Genomic DNA, 20435 nt, shown 5'->3' with positions numbered 1-20435 from the left:
ATGTTTATTTATTATTTTGTATATATATGTATGTTTTGTGAGTGTAGTGTTAAATGGTAAGGTATTTGTTTATTTATTTTTCAAGCAAAGTATAAGGGAGTTATACTCCAGTCTAGTAGGTGGCGGTAATGCTAAATGTATTGGATGTCAATAGCCGTTAAACCTCATCGAATAATACAATTTAGCGTCGGTGTGTTTTAGGACCATGCAGACCCGTCGGGTAGGCTGTTTGGTGGTTTCAGCTGGCTGAATTACAGTGCACTCGGAATCATGAGCCCCACCGTCTGCACAGTTGAAACATGGACACGTATTTTACATTTCTTACAGTGGTTTGCGGACAAACGCGCTTAAAGTGTATCTTACATAACCAAGTTTCACATGCGTAGGTAGTTTATTTAAAACAGGACAGACATACTTTTATTTTTCTCCATTCACCCTGCGGGTCAGACGCCGGCCACAAACACACCAGGAATTCTCTTCAGGTAGGCTACTCAACCTGAACATCCGTCTTCACCTTGGAGATGACTCCTTTGACGAGTGCTCTACTCCTAGATGCAAAGCACGAAACTTGACTTCACTTTTCCCAGCTCATCGGCAGCTTCACAATTTGACAACTCAAAATGGGTCTCCCACATATGCATGCATACTCAACCAACGCATCCCAACACAAAACAATTATCATTCATACACGTATCCTCCATTCAAGTTTTAGGCAACTTCCTTTTTGATCCAGTTTTCGACAATACTGTTATCCATTCAGGACGTTCATCTAAACCAACTTTGCCCGACGCACTGCTTAATTCGAACTCATCATCCACTTCCACCATCTCTCCCCCGGAAAATGTTGCTATTGCTGCTTTCAAAACAAACTGTCAACTCGGAAAGATACAGGTCAAATCATTACGTCAGCGACCTTCATGTCGGCGCTCTAAAAAGAGGCCCGATTCAAAACAAACTCGTATTTACAATGACTGCCAAAACCGGACGACGCTGAGCCAATTGTGCGCCGCCCTATGGGACTCTCAATCATGGCCGGATGTCATACCGCCTGGATTCGAACCAGGGACTGCAGTTACGCCTCTTGCAATGAAATTCAGTGCCTTTGACCGCTGCTCCACTCAGTTCTCGAGTTGTATGACCGTTCAAATAGACGATTCCCAGTCACCTCGTTTTATTTCGAGTTCCAAATTGTTTGTACTTGTGTTTTTAAAGAGGATGAGTCGGTTAGTTGACAACTACTTGTACACTTTTTAGTTTTAAAACGAAGACTGTCATGCTGATATTGGCTACCTAGAGGTAACTACTTCCCACGCCATTGCTGGACAGTTGTCAACATATTTTGGTATTACTTGTCAAGCGGGAGCTAAGGGCACTTTGTCCTCGTTGTTGCCGTTCATGCTCTCTCCATTGAGTGGTAGACTGTATGGCTGTATCAATGTGTAGGCTGCTATCTTGAAATAAAGTAATGTGAGAGGAAAATGGCCACGTAACTACCATCGCCGACACGACCATGATACACAGTACGAAGCACTTCAAATCCGTAGGCACAACACCAGAGGTAATGGTCGTTTTACTATCGACCAATAGTGAAGCCCAATCAGTCAAGCGAAACGGTCTTGAGTGGCAAGAAACATACCCAATTAGCGGATTCACTTTACATACACCCTTTCTTTTCGACACACCCACTCCCCGGTCGCCATTGGGCTGCAGTTACCCATACTTGAACTAGCGCGAGTCAACCAACACTACATGAAAATGGAGGACTGAACGTGGACCGTGCAAGAACATAACGTCGAGGTTTACAAGTGGGTCGAATTGTACGTTATTTATCCAAACGATACTTGTTTAGCATTATTTGTAAATGACAAGCTATGTTTCAATGTTTGTTTGAAAGTATTGGGTAGCTAACTAGTTGAAAGCTAGCGTCAGTTATCTAGGCGAAGCGCATGGTTGTGGCCTAGCTTGTTCGCGTACGTTACGCGTTTTGTAGTGACGTCAGTTACGGGTGATACAGCACGCTAATTAGTAAACTAATATGTTCGTAAATGATTTAGCTTTAAACAAGACCTTGTCTGTGTGTGTATTAATAACGCATGTTGTCTTGTTGCACGAGTTAAATGTTGAGGTCACTGTGGTGATAGTTAGCTAATCCCAGCAAATGTCTACTAACGGTAACGTTAGGTTAATTTACCGTGTGACTGACTAGTTGCGCCATCCAACACGAATCTCGTCGTTAGCTAGCATGGTAGCATGCCGTTTGATTTCCCCCCCGCGACCTAGCTATAGTAGCTCGCAAAGTATGGTGTCGGAGTTCTCAGTGCACGCAGACTCCTTGCGACGTTTTGGCGTTTCTTCCGTGTGGCAGCCACATTACGACGATCAGGATTCTGTGCGGCCTGAAGAGCTATCCGGCATCTAGTTAGCGCAGTCGGAATGAAATGACGTTAGGTATTTGTTTAAATAACAATTCCCTACGCTTTAGAAAAACATTGTAGGTCACCGAACGTGAGCTAGTCAACAATGTTGCATTGACCACCCCTCCCCCACACGACAACTGGGGTGGGTCTGGGAGTGTTTCCCCTCTTTCTCACGTGCCTGCGTGCGGTGACCATAGTCGGGGAACAATCTGTGGTGAACCTCTTTCTCTCACCCCAACATCGTAGTTCTTAAATAGTTTATGTTGAGTCACTGCTTCTTTCTTTTTTTTCTGACGATGTTTCCAAATGGTATGGACGGTAGGAATGATAAAAAGGCCTGAAGTTACCACTCTGCCTTTTGTTTGCGCCCCATCTATTGGTGAGTTGTAATAATGTGGTGGGCCATTTTGCATTGCGTTTGCAAACCATCAATGTTGTGCTTTGGAGAAAAAGATGCCGTTTCAGAGATGAGCAGTGGAATATGAAAAAGATCAGACCAATTATTGAATGTTCAGTGAAAGTAAATGTCAATGTTTCTGTACTGTAGCTGTAGCTGTAATGTAGCTGTACTGTACTGTAGCTGTAATGTAGCTGTACTAATGTAATCAAGTGGGTTTTGACGTTTTGGGTGTGAAGTGTTTATTTGGTGTGGAAAGCGTTCACTGTGTCATTGTGCACATTATGGTGCAATGTTTCTTAATGTACCAATTCACAAAATAAAAATATGACCTTGTATTCCAAACAGCCCCAACAAAAACGGCATAAATGGTGTCTCCATTTCTTGCTATATTTGTATATCCCCAATCCCCCTTTTTCATTGGGATATTATCATGCTGCATTGATTTATTTGAATCACTCTTGCTGTAGAAGGATAGTACCCATGTTTTGATTATGTTTGTAAAAATCCATGCTCTTACCACAATTCTACAATTGCAACATAGTTGGTTCTATTTATTCTCAGACATGTTTTCAAGATTGTGGTGTTGTCAGTGGGATTCAGGCCAGACTGCTCTTCTGAAATTTGTACATGTATAGCAAGCTGCTTTGATCATGGGGACCATGTTCCACTTTGTTGATTTGAATAGGTAAAAAACACATGTTACTTTAGATACACTACTAGGAATGTTTTATTGAGCTGTGGATTGATACTTTAGCTAATTGTTTATCATGCTACAGAGTTATTGCTCAAAATAATGATTGAAATGCTACCGTTCGCTGTTTTCAGTTAATAATAATAATAATATATGCCATTTAGCTGACGCTTTTATCCAAAGCGACTTACAGTCATGTGTGCATACATTCTACGTATGGGTGGTCCCGGGAATCGAACCCACTACCCTGGCGTTACAAGCGCCATGCTCTACCAACTGAGCCACAGAAGAACCAGTTCAACTGCTCTGATTTTTAAGCAGGCCAGAATTATATTATTTTTGGGCAACATTTGTCACATACTGCATTCTGTTGCTCAGGGGCAAGAGCATGCATGGTTTGTAACATGTAGGTCTGTCTACTTGTTGTGTTTTGTGTGATTTGATAGTGTAAACTACAATGTGGGTTTTATGTTAGTTGGGATTGGGACACATTTTTTGTTACTCTGAATGAAGTTAGGTGGGGCTGATAATGATTACCTAGCCTCTTTCTTGAGTACTCCCAAAATCTTTTCTGACAAGTTGACTTTGTCTACCTTGCATTGAACATCATTTGCAGTTGCAACTATTATTTTGCAACCCGTTTATTTAAATATATCTGATTGAAGTGAACTATCATGAGACTAAAGGAAGTCAATCTGATAATGGCAAATTGTCAGTGATGACATACTGTTTCAGCAGCGTCTTGAATTTTTAATCAGTGACCTATGATCTGAAGTCCCGGACATTGAACAAAGTTAGGAGTTGGCTGGGTGCCAATATGTTGTGATGTATTGTGCTTTTCAAGGCTGCATACTATTGCAATTTCCAAACCCTCAAATACTTAACAGTTTTATTCTGACTTATCTACAGGTCCAAGATCCCACTACCAGGCCTGTGATGATTACTGATCAGAACCTGCTGTGTGCAGAATCTGAAATCATCAGATAAGCCCTCGTTCAGAGTCCCACCACTACAGATCAGCAGGTTGGCTCTTTTTTTTATTCTGTGAAAGGACAACTGCCATGTACTCATTTGACTTTTGTAAACACTATTTGTAGATGTTTCAACAGACTTGTCCCAGTAGTGGTGTTCTATTTTGTTTTTGTATGAATTTGATGACATTTGAGTACTTTGTCTAATTAGTGAACTTCCTCAGATTTTCTGAGCTTCCAAAATTATTTCCAATAGTAGATATCTTTTGTTCGTGAGTTAAGATGTATCAATGAGCAGCAAAGTCTCAAAATATGGCTTTGTAAAACCTGTGCATTTACAAATATTGTTCTGTGGAGGGGTTTTAGAATATTCATAACTTTGTTACATGAAAATGCTCCTGCTGTGGTTTGGTCATCTGGGGTGGGCAAACTACGGGCCATATCCTGCCCACCAGCCGATTTGAAATGTGTCTTGCGGGGGATTGAATTTTTTTTTTTTAAATGTGGAAATGGTAATGGACCCATTTATAAAGAACTGCCCTTCTCTGACCCGCAAAACGATTTTGACGAACAAATCAATTTAAAAAAATCTAAATGTCAAAATCAAGATGTGGCCCCAAGTCTAAATGTATTGCCCACCCTGATATAGACTAACAACTGGAACGTTATCATAACTACAGCAACCAGCCTGCTGTAGCTTGTTTGTGGAAAGGAAGAAAATTGGTATGAGAGGACTGCACTCGCTGTCACAAACAAATCTGGGATTTTTTTTTGAAAGGGTTGTCTGTGGATATAAAGACAGTAGTTGATCATGACAGTGCTGCTCCAACCCCCCTCCCCAAAACAACCACGCACTTCAGTTAAATGGAGTTGAAGAGTAGCTGTCTCACAGTTTGTCTCTTGTGCTCTTCTCTTAACTGTAGATATTCTGTTTGAAAGTAGTGAGTGACTCCATCTATGGAGGAGAATGTGAGTCCTGAGCTCTCTCTAGCTCCTGAGCCAGAGCAGAGCCAGGACCCTATGGATAGCAGCTCTCAAGGTACCTTGGACTAGCTTCTTTTCCCCTTTTCAGTGAGGGGGGGGCGTCATGATTGTCTCACTTTAAAAGGCACTGCACTGCTGGATCCTCTGCAAATCATTTGTAGGTTGTTAATTAGGGTATAGGGTCAGGATTGCTAGAATCATGACCAGCACAAGGGATTTCACTATCCCCTTATACGCTTTGAATACCTAATTAGCTTTCTAGTCTTTTGATTGGCAAAATCTGCTACTTTACCTAAATGTATTGTCCCTTAATGTGTAATTTACATCAACAGCTATTCTTGAGGACTATAAAGCCGAGAAGGAGGACGGAGAAGATAAAGAAGACCAAGAGCATGGTAACAATGATACGGAGGAAAAGCTAGAGAACGCAGAGCAATCTGCTAAGACCACCAACGAGTTCAAGAAAACCTGGGGATTCCGACGGACCACCATAGCCAAGAGAGAAATGCCCGGAGACACTGCTGCTGAGAGCCAGGATGGCCATGCAGGGCCTGTACGTCGCAGTGGGAGGCAGGCAAAACGCACTGACAAGCTGGAGGAGTTCCTGCTCACCACCAAGAGAGCGCGCACAGTAGGGAGGAGGAGTGCACCTGGCAGCATAGAGGCTGGGGATCCTCCCTCCCAGACCCCTACAGATGCAGAGACGGCCTCCGAGGCCAGTTTTGACGGCAACGCAGAGGCCAAGTCTGTGGACGATAAGCCAGATTCTCCAGTGAGGAAGACGAGGAGCAGGAAGAAGACCACTCGGAAGGCTAAAGGCCGTGGCAGAAGCAGAGTTGGCTCTGTCAGTGATGATGGAAGCTCTGACAATGAGAAGTTTAGTGGCGATGCACTCAAAGAGCTCCAGGAGGAGGAGGAGCAGGGTAGTGGGGATACACCCAAAGAGCTCCAGGAGGAAGAGGGTAGCGGAGATGCACCCAAAGAGCTCCAGGAAGAGGAGGGTAGCACAGATGTACCCAAAGAGCTCCAGGAAGAGGAGGGTAGTGGAGATGCACCCAAAGAGCTCCAGGAAGAGGGGGGTAGCGGAGATGCACCCAAAGAGCTCCAGGAAGAGGGGGGCAGCGGAGATGCACCCAAAGAGCCACAGCCCGAGGAGAAGCAGCAGCAGGACAAGAAGACAACCAGCCCTGACGGGGAAGAGAAGGATGACACAGTGCAGCCAGAGCAGGACTCTGTGAAGAAAGAGGAAGAGCAGGAGAAGGGAAAAAAGGGGTGCGTGGAGAAGCCCATAGACGCCAGTGGCGAGCGTGCCTCCAGGTCCAGGAGTCCTGCTAAGGCTAGTAGGGGAACCACCCCCAACAAGAGAGACACCAAGTCCAGAGGAGGGATAAAGACCCACAATGACCAGGAGGAAGATGAATCCCCATCGTCATCCTCATCATCCAGTGACTCCGGTGACGATGAAGGATACGACCCTAATGCACTGTACTGCATCTGTCGACAGAAACACAACAAAAGGTATGCATTTGGATGTCTTTCAATTGGAAATCCAATGCCTCTAGTTCTTACAAATGCTCTGTCTGATCCTTCATGGATTACCCCCGTTGCCCACCTACAAGGGGATGGATGAGTGGTTAGTGATTAGTTGGCTGGAGTGATGTGCTTGACTTGTATTCTATGCTTTAGCAGCGATTTTGTTCCACATTGTTAACCCACTTTCGGACTAGCTGTTTTTTCATATCTGTCTCTGCTCTGCTAAGTGTTCTGTGTGCACCCAGGTTCATGATCTGCTGCGACCGCTGTGAGGAGTGGTTCCATGGAGACTGTGTGGGCATCACTGAGGCTCGTGGACGTCTGATGGAGAGGAACGGGGAGGACTACGTCTGCCCCAACTGCACCACCAAGAAGAGCCAGACGACCAAGCCCAATGGCAAACCCAAAGCAGCTGCCCCCGGGGCCCTCAAGGCCGAGCAGAGCCCCTCTGTGGCGGCTCCCTCAGCTGGGATGGAAGAAAAGGGTGACGACTTGGGGATCAAAGGGAGGATAGAGAAGACCACCAACCCCAGTGGGAAAAAGAAGATCAAGATCTTTCAGGCGGTAGGTTTCTGTTAGTTTTCTCACAGCCCCGGTGGATGAAATCAACAAATGATCTATTCAGGCTTATAATGTCATGCCAATAATGACTTACTTAAGATGTCTGAGAGCACCATATTAGGGATGGGCGTGAGTACTCTATTCAAGGTCTGTATTTGATTATTAATAATTCAGTACAAGCACTCAATGTATATGCACAGATGTAGAGAATGTCAAGTGTAGTGAAAAAATCATTTTCAGTTGTGTATCAGAACAACCAGTAATTGGAACAACCAATGGTGTACCGCACACTGTATTTCCATCAGCTTCTTAAATAATTGAGTATATGAACATATTTTCTTTGAAATGACCATCCCTACTCCATATGACAATTTGTATATTGTAATCCCTGACACTTTTGCCTGTACAATAATCCGTCTGTGGCATTGTCTGTGTTGCACTGTGCACCTGTGTGACCTGTTTGAATTTCATCAGGCGGCAGAGGAGTCTAAGCTGCCCAACTGCATAGGGCCAGGCTGTGAGAAGACCGCCCTGAAGGACTCTGTCTACTGCGGCAGCGAGTGCATCCTGAGACACGCCGCTGCAGCCATGGCAGCCAAGTCGATTTCTGAACCCAAGCAGAAAGATCAAGACAAGGCTAAGGGACAGATAAAAACACCTGGTGCCAGGGCAACGACCAAGGTAAACAAAGGGTTCATAAGATAACAACGATGTTCATATTTTCACCTATTGTTCTGGAGAGTTGAGAAACCTTTCACTGATCTTATTGGAACCAGTGCACTGGTTATTAATACAATGAGTGGAGCATAAATTAAGCGCAATATGTATTCCAATGTTTTTGTAATACGTTTTTTAAATCTGCCCCAAAAATGTACACCAATTTCTTATATGAAATTCTATATTTCTTTCTGTGAAATTGTGACTCTCATTACCAATGACTAACAAGGCCAGGCTAGATTTTTTTCCTGAAATATCTGAGTAATTATAGTGAAATGACAAAATGTCTGTTTACTTGCTAGATTATTTTTTCCTGGGTCATTGTTAACATTCATGGGAAGGTTGGCAATTGATTGCATCAGCAGGAACTACAAAACAGAATTCTGTTATGAGGAATATCTTGCCGAGGAGGGATGGGGTGACGTTGCCCCAGGAGAAATGGTGCCGTCAGAAAGTTTTCATGCCTTTTGACTTATTCTACATTCTGTTGTAGCCTGAATTTAAAAAAACAAAAATTTTAATTAAAAAAAAACCATCCAAACACGCGATACCCCATAATGACAAAGTGAACATGTTTTTAGACATTTTGGCTAATTTATTGAAAATTAAATGGAGCTATCTAAGTATTCACACCCCTTTGCTATCACCAACATTTTGCTCAGTTTAAAGACTTACACTGGTCCAAAAAGTTGCACTCCTTCCAAAATGGCCCGGGGGCTTTCCCATCCCTACCCGATATGCGTTTACATTTTTTCTATTTAGAGATCCAGACCCTAGGACAACTAGACCCATTCGATATAGACCTGGTCGGGTCTGATCTAAGTGAGGGAAGCAACAAAAGTCAATTTTTAAGCTATCTTATTAGCCGGAGTTGATTAAGCTTGAGGTAGGAAGTGGTGACACGAGCAGGGGCCTTGCTGTGTGTGTGTAGGCTACTGTGAGAGTGAGCAAGGGACACTGAGTGCAGGGACACTGAGTGCAGGGAGGAGGGAGAGATGGCAACCACCAAGCCGACTTGAGCTATAGTAGACTAATAGCTGCCATATCTAGGTTATTTCAGTCAATATGAATACGTAGTACCTGTCTTGACTGCATCAAACTGTGAGAAGCTACTCCATTCAGAATATTTAAGTAGCAGCCTACATGTTGGCTCTTGGTTGTTGTAGCCTATCCTTCAACTTTTAATTCCATCTTCCATTGATTTTAGGTATCTCATAACTTTTGCCACACAGGGAGGCTCTGACTAGCTTATTTTCATGACTTATGATTGGCCAACAGCAAGCTACACTCTCCACTCTTGTGAAAAGCAAGACCCGCAGCATAAATTATACAATATCGCTCTCTACTGCAGTGGTCACGTTTGGATATGTATGGGTCCCTCCTGAACAGCCAGTTAAAGTTACACTGACTTGTGACATTTATTTAGAATTCTGGCTCCGGACCCCCTCAGGTATTTGGGTAGAGGTAGATCTGTTACGACCTCTAGCACAGGTGCATCCAATTTCCATTGATCAACTTGATTGGAGTCCACCTGTGGCCAATTAAATTCTTTGGACATGATTTAGAAAGAAACACACCTGTCTATAGAAGATCCCACAGTTGACTGCATGTCAGAGCAGAAGCCATACCATGAAGTCCAAGGAACTCTCTGAAGATCTCCAAGTTGGAATTGTGATGAGGCATATAGTATCTGGGGAAGGGTATACAACAATTTCTAGATTGTTGAACGTTTTCAAGAGTAGTGGTCTCCATCGTTAGGAAATGGGGAAAATCTGGAACTACCAAACTCTGCCTAGAGTTGGCCATCTGACCAAACTGCAACCGGGCAATAAGGACCTTGGTCAGGGAGGTGACCAAGAACACAATGAACACTCTGACAGAAATAGAGAGTGCCTTGGCTGAGATGGGATAACCTGGCCGAAGGACAACAGTCTCTGGTGAAGTGCTGTAATCTGGGCTCTATAGGTTAATGGCCAGACGGAAGCCATTCCTGAGAAATAGGCACATGACTGCATGCCTGGAGTTTGCAGAAAGGCATGAGAAAGACTTGTAATTTAAGGCAAACGAGTCTGGTGTGATGACACATTTTTACTCAATGCAAAGGGCTATCTCTGGAGAGGAGCAGGCACAGCTCATCACCCGTCTAACACAATCTATACTGTGAAGTATGGTGGTGGCAGCTTAGTTACAGTTCATGTAAGGAAATCGCTCAATTCATAAACTCATTAGGCCCAAATCCATGGATTACACATCCTGGGAATATGGAAATGCATTGGTTGGTCACACAGTGCATTTGGAAAGTATTCAGACCCCTTGACGTTTTCCACATTTTGTTACTTTAGTCTTATTCTAAAATGGATCAAATATTTTTTCCCCCCTCAATTTACACAATACCCCCACAATGACGAAGCAGGTTTTAAAAAAAAAAATGTAGCAAATGTATTACAAATAAACTGATCACCTTTACATTGGTATTCAGACCCTTTACTCAGTACTTTGTTGAAGAACCGTTGGCAGCGATTACAGCCTCGTCTTTGGTATGACGTTACAAGCTTGGTACACCTGTATTTGGGGAGTTTTTTTCCATTCTCTGCAGATCCTCTCTAGCTCTGTCAGGTTGGATGGGGAGTGTCGCTGCACAGCTATTTTCATCTCCAGAGATGCTCGATCGAGTTAAAGTCTAGGTTCTGGCTGGGCCACTCAAGGACATTCAGAGATTTGTCCCGAAGCCGCTCCTGCTCCGTTAATCTTTGCCTCGGTCCTGACTAGTCTCCCAGTCCCTGCTGCTGAAAAACAGGCCTTTCATCTTGCCACTCAACCATAAAGGCCCTGACCAAGACCCTTCTCCCCCTGATTGCTCCGTTTGGCCGGGCGGCCAGCTCTAGGAAGCGTCTTGGCGGTTCCAAATGATAGAGGCCGCGGTGTTCTTAGGGACCTTCGATGCTGCAGAAATCTTTTGGTACCGTTCCTTAGATCTGTGCATCGACACAATCCTGTCTCGGAGCTTTACGGACAGTTCATTCGACCTAATGGCTTGGTTTTTGCTTTGACATGCACTGTCAACTGTGGAACCTTTATTTAGACAGGTGTGCCTTTCCAAATGATGTCCAATCATTTGTATTTACAGCAGGTGGACTCCAATCAAGTTGTAGAAACATCTCACGGATAATCAATGGAAACAGGATGCACCTGAGCTCAATTGTGAGTCTCATAGCAAAGGGCCTGAATACTTATGTAATTAAGGTATTTTATTTTGTATAAATTTGCAAACATTTCTAAACATGTTTTTGCTTTGTCATTATGGGGTAGTGTGTGTGTATTGAGGAAACATTTAGTTAATCCAGTTTAGAATAAGGCTGTAATGTAACAATGTGGAAATGTCTAGGAATCAGAATACTTTCTGTTATGCACTGTGCCTTAAGAAAAAGGGCCGTGGATCAGAACCTGTCAGTATCTGGTGTGACCACCATTTTTATCATGCAGCCTGACACATCTCCTTTGCATTGAGTTGATCAGGCTGCTGATTGTGTTCTGTGGAATGTTTTCCCACTCTTCAATGGCTGTGCGAAGTTGCTGGTAATTGGCGGCAACTTGAACACGCTGTCGTACATGTCAATCCAGAGCGTCGCAAACATGCTCCATGTCTGGTGAGTATGCAGGCCATGGAAGAACTGGGACATTGAGCTTCCAGGAATTGTGTACAGATCCTTGGGGGCCGTACATTATCATTCTGAAGCGTGAGGTGATGGCAGCAGAGGAATGGCATGACAATGGTCTCAGGATCTCGTCACGGTATCTCTGCTTTCAAATTGCCATCGATAAAATGTTGTTTGTTCGTTGTCTGTAGCTTATGCCTGCCCATAACATAAACCCACCGCCACCATGGGGTACTCTTTACGGAGTCTTCCATCATCTCGGTGAAGTTTAAACTGGGATTCGTCCTTGAAGAGCACACTACTCCAGCGCACCGGTGAGCATTTGCACTCTGAATTCAGATCAAAACCTTGGTGAGGACGACGAGCACACAGATGCGCTTCCCTGAGATGATTTCTGACAGTTTTTGCAGAAATTCGTTGTTTGTGCAAACCTATAGTTTCATCAGCTCTCCGGCTTGCTAATCTCTGACCATCCCTCAGGTGAAGAAGCCGGATGTGGAGGTCCTGGGCTGGCATGGTTACACGTGGTCTACTGTTGTGAGGCCGGTTGGATGTACTACCAAAGTCTAAAAACAATAACGTTGGAGGTGGCTCTGGTGGACATTCCTGCAGTCAGCATGCCAATTGCACGCTCCCTCAATTTGAGACATCTGTGACATTGTGTTGTATGACAGAACTGCACATTTTAGCGTGGCCTTTTTTTTCCCCCAGTACAAGGTGTACTTATGTAACAATCATGCTGATATGCCACACCCGTCAGGTGGATGGAATATCTTGGCAAATGAGAAATGTTCACTAATAGGGATGTAAACAAATTTGGCCACAATTTGAGATTATTTTTTTTTGCGTATGGGACATTTCTAGGATCTTTTGTTTCAGCTGATTGGACCAACAGTTTAGATAATTTTGTTCAGTATACATCCTGCATTACACAAATCAAGTTTTGCTATGGAACCTTTCCTGTGCCCTGTTACTGATTTTTGACTGAATGTCTCTTCATGCAGAAGAGTTCCACCACCGGAAGGAAGACCAGCAAGAAGTCCACAGAGGAGGAGTCGTCTGACAGTGAGGATGACAAGAAGGATGGTGATGAAGAGCAGAATGCAGAGCAGCAGCCACCACCACCCACCATGTCGTCCTGGTCCAGCGACCATAATTACAATGCAGTAACGCCAGAAAAGACTACACCCATAGCACCACCAACAGTGTTAAACAAAACGTGTATGTATCTCTTTGAAGGTCTTAATAATCCACTTTTAAACATTTTGTCGTCTCTCACTATAGGGGTTGTCAAGTGAGCCATCTGAATGTATTTGCATCGCTCTATTACGAGTTCTTAAACAAAACCACATTACTTTCCCATTGATAAATGTGGTTGCTGTTATGGCAACGTAATGCCTTCGATCAGTGGTGTCACGTTTATTTCCTGGAGGGCCTAGCTGTAGTTCATCAATCAAGTACAAGGGAGGAGCGAAAACCCACAGACACGTGGGCCTCTTTGGAATGAGATTGACACACGTGCCTTAGATTAATTGCCCAGATCTTTGGGGAAAGCACTAATGAGAATGGGTCCCCAAATGTATTTGGAGTTTGAAAGTGTGTTTCATGGTTACTTAGTCAGGTATACAAAGTTACTGAGTGGGTAAGTACACATTTCTATGAAAGGATACAAACGTGACTATTTTAGGATTTATTTCTAAAGCTGTGTTTAAAAAAAAAAGAGAGAAATTAGAAAACACACAAACGGTAACCATGAACAAAGCAATGAATGGGGATTATTTATGATAAATGAATCAAAGGTTACTGTATGCAGTGCGAATGTGTGTTGGCACTCGTGTGGTGCTTGTGAGAATCTCCACGTGCTCCTCCAAACTGCTGTTCGTCTAGAGGCAGTCCCTCTCGAGCAGGTAGGTCTCAGCGTTTTTTAAAGTTTTTAATCCTGGATTTATACAGGGAACTATACAGAAATACAGCTCACACTGTTGATGAATTGAGCTATAAGTATTCGGTGCAACCAAGGAGGTATTCACGATTAGAATTGTGAATGGTGTGCTGTTTCTTTATTGAATGTCATGCATCCAAACTCCCTCTGGGGCACTGGCGATAAAATAAAAGGTGTTAAGACAGATTTTTTTGGAAGCCTTGATTGATTATATGAGGGGTCTCGGATTACTTAGGATGTCCTGGCCAGTTTCTTTCGGACAGCATGTGACACAGATCTACACGCCACGAGAGGAAGTGAAAGTCTGAAGCGGACTGACTCGGACAGCTGGAACAGGAAATCTATTGTTTCTTCTACTGAGACAAGACCTGCTGAAGACACTGCCCAGAAGTCTTCAGCACAGAAGTATTAGATGACCAGCAGAAGAGTGGAACACCAGAGTCGTCATCAACTAAACATAAAGAGCAGGGTGGCAGACCATTATTACCTAAGTTCTACCACACTTCTGTTTTACTGATATGAAATTACTGAGACTTAGGGACGATTTAGTATTTTTTGCTATGAACTCAGCTTTGTTTCAAAGCTTTAGCCAGGTTTCTAATTTTGAGGGAAGTAATTATAGACAGGTTATGGATAGTTTGGAATGCAAGTATTTTAAATTTGTGTATTTGCATTGGTAGTTCATGACTTCAGGAATCTGCTTAGCCATGTAATTACAGCTGCCTGTTCTTCAGATGTATGGGGGAGATGCCATATGTTATTAAGTCATGACCTGCTTGCATGTCTATACACTCAGATCTCCAATATATTATTTTGCGCACATACATTTTGATAGTTTGCCAAGTGTTTTTGTGAGCAAATCAGTTGCATTGAAATTCCTATTGTGGCCTGTTTGTCTAAAAGGGTCTTGTTTGAAATCTGTGTATATGAACATATTGGTGATTTTTAAAAGAATGCAAGTGATAATTGTACAGGTAAGAACAGGTTTAGTAGTTAGGGCTGGAGGTGAATGATGTGTGCCTTTGGCTCAATGAGCAATTGTGTAATTGGACATGGTAGTAGCATTTTCTGCTGATGGCACTCACAGTTATTTCTGTTTTTAATGTACAGACATTTCTCATACTTTGTTAATGAGAAACACCGACGTGGCAGAAAATATCTGCTTTAACAAAGCTATGACTAACATCGATGTCCAAATTTTTACATATCAAGTCATACAAAAGCAATTGGTACTAGTATACTTGTCACGCACAACCAGTGCCCATGGGGAAAGATGTTGCATTGATCTTGAATTGTTCAGCTTAATATTCCTTGACAAATATTTAGTCTTTATTGAACGCTCATTAGATGTGTGTACAGCTGAAGGTAGATGGTATTGTTAGAACAACCCTCGCTCTGTGCTGGCCTCACAGCAATATGAATTTTCAGTGGTGAAAATATCAGATTTGGTGTGGGATGTATGAAGATATGTAGAAGGAGATGAACGTTCAGACATTCTTTGCCCAAACATGGTAAGTTGGACTATTGGTTGTTTTCTGGCCACTTGATACAGTGGGTCAACTAGTGGGATCTTCAAAGGGAGAGTTGCATCCTAATGGTATCTAATTTTAGTTTTGTGTAAACCCCTGTACCCAGTGACTTTCCAGACAAGTGTTTTTTTTTAGGGCTTGATATCTGATGGGTTGTTGATCGGGGTCTAGTGCTGTAGTTCAGGAACTAATGTAAAATGGTATGCATTCATACTGTGTTGCTTTTTTTGTGCTAATTTAGTACACAGTTGGGCCTAGGAGCGTTTAGTACGTCGGTCCCTTCTGATAACACTGGTGTCTCACCTACATTCTTCAAGAAGAGGATCACCACCATTTGAACTAATGTTGAGAAGATTGGAATTGCGGCACCCCAAAAATGGGTCCTTTTTATCCAAATTCATTTTACATCAATTTTAGCCAGAGAATAAAATATTTCCAAATTCTGTTTTATATTTATTTAACCTATTTTATGTGCATGCTTATGGTTGGCTTTCTCTGTGTGTGGAAAGATGTATTTTATCCTAGTTTTATTTTGTGTTTGTCGAGGTATTTATCATTAGATCCAAAAGGGGGAGGAGGTCCCATCTTCAATATTTTGTTCTTTGGATGCATTCTGGTGTTTTTTTCTGGCAGTCTGTCAATAAGTGAATCTAAGATCACATTACATATGCCATCGTAAATAATTATGTGTTCTTAACTGATTTGCTATTTAAATGTTTTGACATTTTCTCCCTGAATTCAATTGATTTGTCATTTTTTCATGGTGGGTCATAAACTGTTTCTACTTGTGTTTAATGCTAGCTGTTTTATGCTCCACAGCTCCTGTAGAGAAGGAGAGTGAAGAGGACCAGAGTGAGAAGGAATCAACCCCTTCTGAGAAGAAGTCACCTGCTTCTACAGCGCCGCTCAAAGGAGGAAAGAAGTCCCCCGGCCCCAAATTATTAAAGACATACACCAGACGCAATAAACCAGCAACTCCAGGCAGCAGTGCTAAGGCTCCAAAGAAACAACCACCCCCCCCTCCTAACAAAACCAAATCCAAGAAACCACCTCCACCGCCTGCTGTTCTGACCCCTTCTGCCCCTGGTTCTTTAGATGCCCCACGACATCACATCACAGGAGCCCTGAGGGTTGGCAAGTCCAGCTTTACCATCCCTAAGAAGCAGGCCCAGCCCCAGCAAAGGGACTCCTCAGGTCGTAGTCCGTCCAGAGTCTCATCCTCAGCCCCTTCTACCCGACACCATGAGCCAGGCGCTTCTGCACCTTCCATGATGTGCCCGACAGCTCCGCCCAACAACCAGATGAGACAGAACATCCGCCGCTCGCTCACAGACATCCTCTACAAGAGGTGAGTATCCCAGAAGTCCTAGACCTAGACTGATCCACGTTTCGAGAGAATTGCTTACATTGTCTCTTGAACTCCATGCAAGGTCATTCATCTGATTTATGGTTTTAATGTATAAAAAAAAAAAATTAGGAGAATACTAAGTTGTTGTAGGCCAATGGAAAATACATTTGAAGTCGGAAGTTTACATGCACTTAGGTTGGAGTCATTAATACTAATTTTTCAACCACTCCACAAATTTCTTGTTAACAAACTATAGTTTTGGCAAATCGGTTAGGACGTCTACTTTGTGCATGACACAAGTTATTTTTCCAGCAATTGTTTACAGACAGATTATTTCACTTATAACTGTCACAATTCCAGTTGGTCTGAAGTTTACATACACTAAGTTGACTGCCTTTCAACAGCTTGGAAAATTCCAGAAAATTATGTCATGGCTTTAGAAGCTTTTGATAGGCTATAATTTGAGTCATTTGGTGGTGTACCTGTGGATGTATTTCAAGGCCTACGTTCAAACTCAGTGCCTCTTTGCTTGACATGGGAAAGTCAACTTCAGAAAAACAATTGTAGACCGTCACAAGTCTGGTTCATCCTTGGGAGAAATTTCCAAATGCCTGAAGGTGCCACGTTCATCTGTACAAACATTAGTATGCAAGTATAAACACCATGGGACCACACAGCCGTCATACCGCTCAGGAAGGAGATGCCTTCTGTCTCCTAGAGATGAAAGTACTTTGGTGCGAAAAGTGAAAATCAATCCCAGAACAACAGCAAAGGACCTTGTGAAGATGCTGGAGGAAACGGGTACAAAAGTATCTCTATCCACAGTAAATCAAGTCCTATATCGACATAACCTGAAAGGCCGCTCAGCAAGGAAGAAGCCACTGTTCCAACCGCCATAAAAATGCCAGACTACGGTTTGCAACTGCACACTTTTGGACAAAGATTGTACTTTTTGGAGAAATGTCCTCTGGTCTGATGAAACAAAAACAGAAATGTTTGGTCATAATGACCATCGTTATGTTTGGAGGGAAAAGGGGGAGGCTTGCAAGCCAAAGAACACTATCCTAACCGTGAAGCACGGGGGTGGCAGCATCATGTTGTGCGGGTGCTTTGCTGCAGGAGGGACTGGTGCACTTCACAAAATAGATGGCATCATGAAAAAGCAGGAAAATGATGTGGCTATATTGAAGTAACATCTCAATACATCATTCAGGAAGTTAAAGCTTTGTCATAAATGGGTCTTCCAAATGGACAATGACCCCAGGCATACTTCCAAAGTTGTGGCAAAATAGCTTAACGACAACAAAGTCAAGGTATTGGGAGTGGCCATCACAAAGCCCTGACCTCAATCCTATTGTAAATTTGTGGGCAGAACTGAAAAGGCGTGTGTGAGCAAGGAGGCCTACAAACCTGACTCTGTTACACCAGCTCTGTCAGAAGGAATGGGCCAAAATTCACCCAACTTATTGTGGGAAGTTTGTGGAAGGCTACCCAAAATGTTTGACCCATGTTAAACAATTTTAAAAGCTTTGCTACCAAATATTTATTGAGTGTATGTAAACTTCTGACCCACTGGGAATGTGATGCTGAAATAAATCACTCTACTATTATGCTGACATTTCACATTCTTAAAATTAAAGTGGTGATCATAACTGACCTATGACAGGGAATTTTTACTAGGATTAAATGTCAGGAGTTGTCAAACTTAGTTTAAATGTATTTGGCTAAGGTGTATGTAAACTTCTGACTTCAACTGTACATGTTCCCCACATCTTTGACGTGCCTCTACACCTGCATTGCTTGCTGTTTGGGGTTTTAGGCTGGGTTTCTGTACAGCACTTTGAGATATCGGCTGATGTACGAAGGGCTATATAAATAAATTTGATTTGATCTTTACAACTACATTTTCTAGAATGTATAGCTCAAATGTGCGTGACCAATGCGATTTGATTTATTGTCCCACCAGGGTGAGTGACAGTGATGATTTGAACATGTCTGAGAATGACGTGGGAAAACTGGCAGTCAGCATTGAGAAGGAGATGTTCAACCTGTGCCTTTGCACAGACAGCAAGTACAAGAACAAGTACAGATCCCTCATGTTTAACCTGAAGGACCCCAAAAACAAGGTGAGTCCACAGGTGTCTGTAGAAGTGACTAGTCAAGTGATAAGTTGCCAAATATGGTAAATGTTGGAAAGCCATGTACATGTAACTGCCAAAACAACGTAAATACCAACATAAAGTGTCTTAATAGGGCGTTGGGCCACCATGAACCAGAACAGCTTCAATGTGCATAGATTCTACAAGCATCTGGAACTCTATTGGTGGGATGCGACACCATTATTTGTTCTACAGGAAATTCCTTTGTGTTTTGTTGTTGTTGGTGGAGAACGCAGTCTCAGGCGCCACTCTAGAGTCTCCTATAAGTGTTCAATTGGGTTGAGATCTGGTAAATGAGATGGCATATGGTTTACATCGTTTTCGTGCCCTGTGGATGGGGGCATTGTCATCCTGTGGGGGTGTAACCATGGTAGACAAAATAACTGGGCCTGCCCAACATTTATACATGACCCTAAGCATGATGGGACATTTAATTGCTTAGGAATAGCTCAAGAACCATAACTGTGGAAGCACCTGCTTTCAATATATCCCTCATTCACTCAATTGTTTCCTTTTATTTTGGCAGTAACCTGTACATTTGAATGAGTTTTTCTATATTATAGTATTGCGTTGTTGGTATGTGGGTTAATTGATCGTGAGTCATGAATTCAATTTAAATATTACTGAAATGTTTTATATTCACAATCCATATGTGCCAGGTGAGTAAACGGTATGTTGTGCTTGTCTCAGGGCTTGTTCTACCGTGTGGTCTGGGGAGAGGTCAGTCCCTTCAGGCTGGTGAGGCTGAGTGCAGATGAGCTACTCTCCAAAGAGATCTCAGAGTGGAGGAAGCCTGACGCCACTGAAGTAAGAAGGAACTCCTCTGTTGACCTATTAGAGATCATGATAATGAAACCAATAATTCTATAGACAGAGCAGTACTAGGGATGGTATTTATTGTGCAACTAAATATCACTACTAAAGAGACCATATAATTAGCCTAATCTTCGCATATTGTATATTGTTAGACACTATATGTTCAATAAGGCCTACATCCAAGTTGATGACCTCTTGTATCCCATAGGCTCCCAGTGCTAGATCCCAGACAGGGCAGTCCAAATCGGGCCGTAGGCTTGATTCTGGCCCCCTTGATGTGGACATGGAGGACGCTCCTCCAATGTCTGATGGAGACGTATGTAACTCTGGCACCTCTCCATCTCCTCGCATGGCTTTTTCTGCAGTAAGTGGTGGCTTTCTCACCCTTTCTTTCACTTCCGCTGGTCTTTCATCTTCATTTTCCTTGCATAAGACAATTAACCATGTTGTCCTGGGTGTTAACGTGTGGGTAACATATTGTGCTTTTACAGTTTAATTCTCTTGCCGACCTGTCCCATACCTCTTTAAACTGTCGCTTTGTTCTACTGAAGCTCACTGCCACCCGCCCCGTGCATCACTCAAATCATTTTTCACACCCACTGTGCGTCAATGTAGCTATTGTTTTAGAGATGATCTAATGATTCATGTGCTCAGAATATTTCTTCCATTCAGGACCACATCATATTTGGCTATGGTTTGATGTGCTATTTG

The 20435-nt window shown here is 42.9% G+C and overlaps 1 protein-coding gene across 8 annotated transcripts in view; it reads left to right on the top strand.

Moving 5' to 3' along the window:
* The first annotated feature begins 218 nt into the window (after positions 1-218).
* LOC118400123 (death-inducer obliterator 1-like) overlaps positions 219-20435 on the top strand; it is a 28625-nt gene continuing 8408 nt past the window's right edge. The window contains exons 1-11 of one of the 8 annotated variants that reach the window (XM_035796638.2): positions 219-482; positions 4418-4531; positions 5403-5518; positions 5796-6981; positions 7242-7560; positions 8032-8238; positions 12935-13151; positions 16221-16749; positions 18716-18875; positions 19599-19715; positions 19933-20088. In XM_035796638.2, coding sequence (XP_035652531.2) covers positions 5437-5518; positions 5796-6981; positions 7242-7560; positions 8032-8238; positions 12935-13151; positions 16221-16749; positions 18716-18875; positions 19599-19715; positions 19933-20088 — 2973 coding nt within the window. In that variant the 5' untranslated portion in view covers positions 219-482; positions 4418-4531; positions 5403-5436. Of the gene's footprint in view, positions 483-1391; positions 1818-1907; positions 2797-4417; positions 4532-5402; positions 5519-5795; positions 6982-7241; positions 7561-8031; positions 8239-12934; positions 13152-16220; positions 16750-18715; positions 18876-19598; positions 19716-19932; positions 20089-20435 lie in introns of those variants that run through there. The other 7 variants (XM_035796636.2, XM_035796640.2, XM_035796635.2 and 4 more) reach the window with 7 other exon arrangements.

This window comes from Oncorhynchus keta, chromosome 21 (genome assembly GCF_023373465.1).
Source record: "Oncorhynchus keta strain PuntledgeMale-10-30-2019 chromosome 21, Oket_V2, whole genome shotgun sequence".
Lineage (NCBI taxonomy): Eukaryota > Metazoa > Chordata > Actinopteri > Salmoniformes > Salmonidae > Oncorhynchus > Oncorhynchus keta.
Note: the sequence above shows the minus strand (reverse complement) of the source record. Positions and strands in the feature narration are given on the sequence as shown.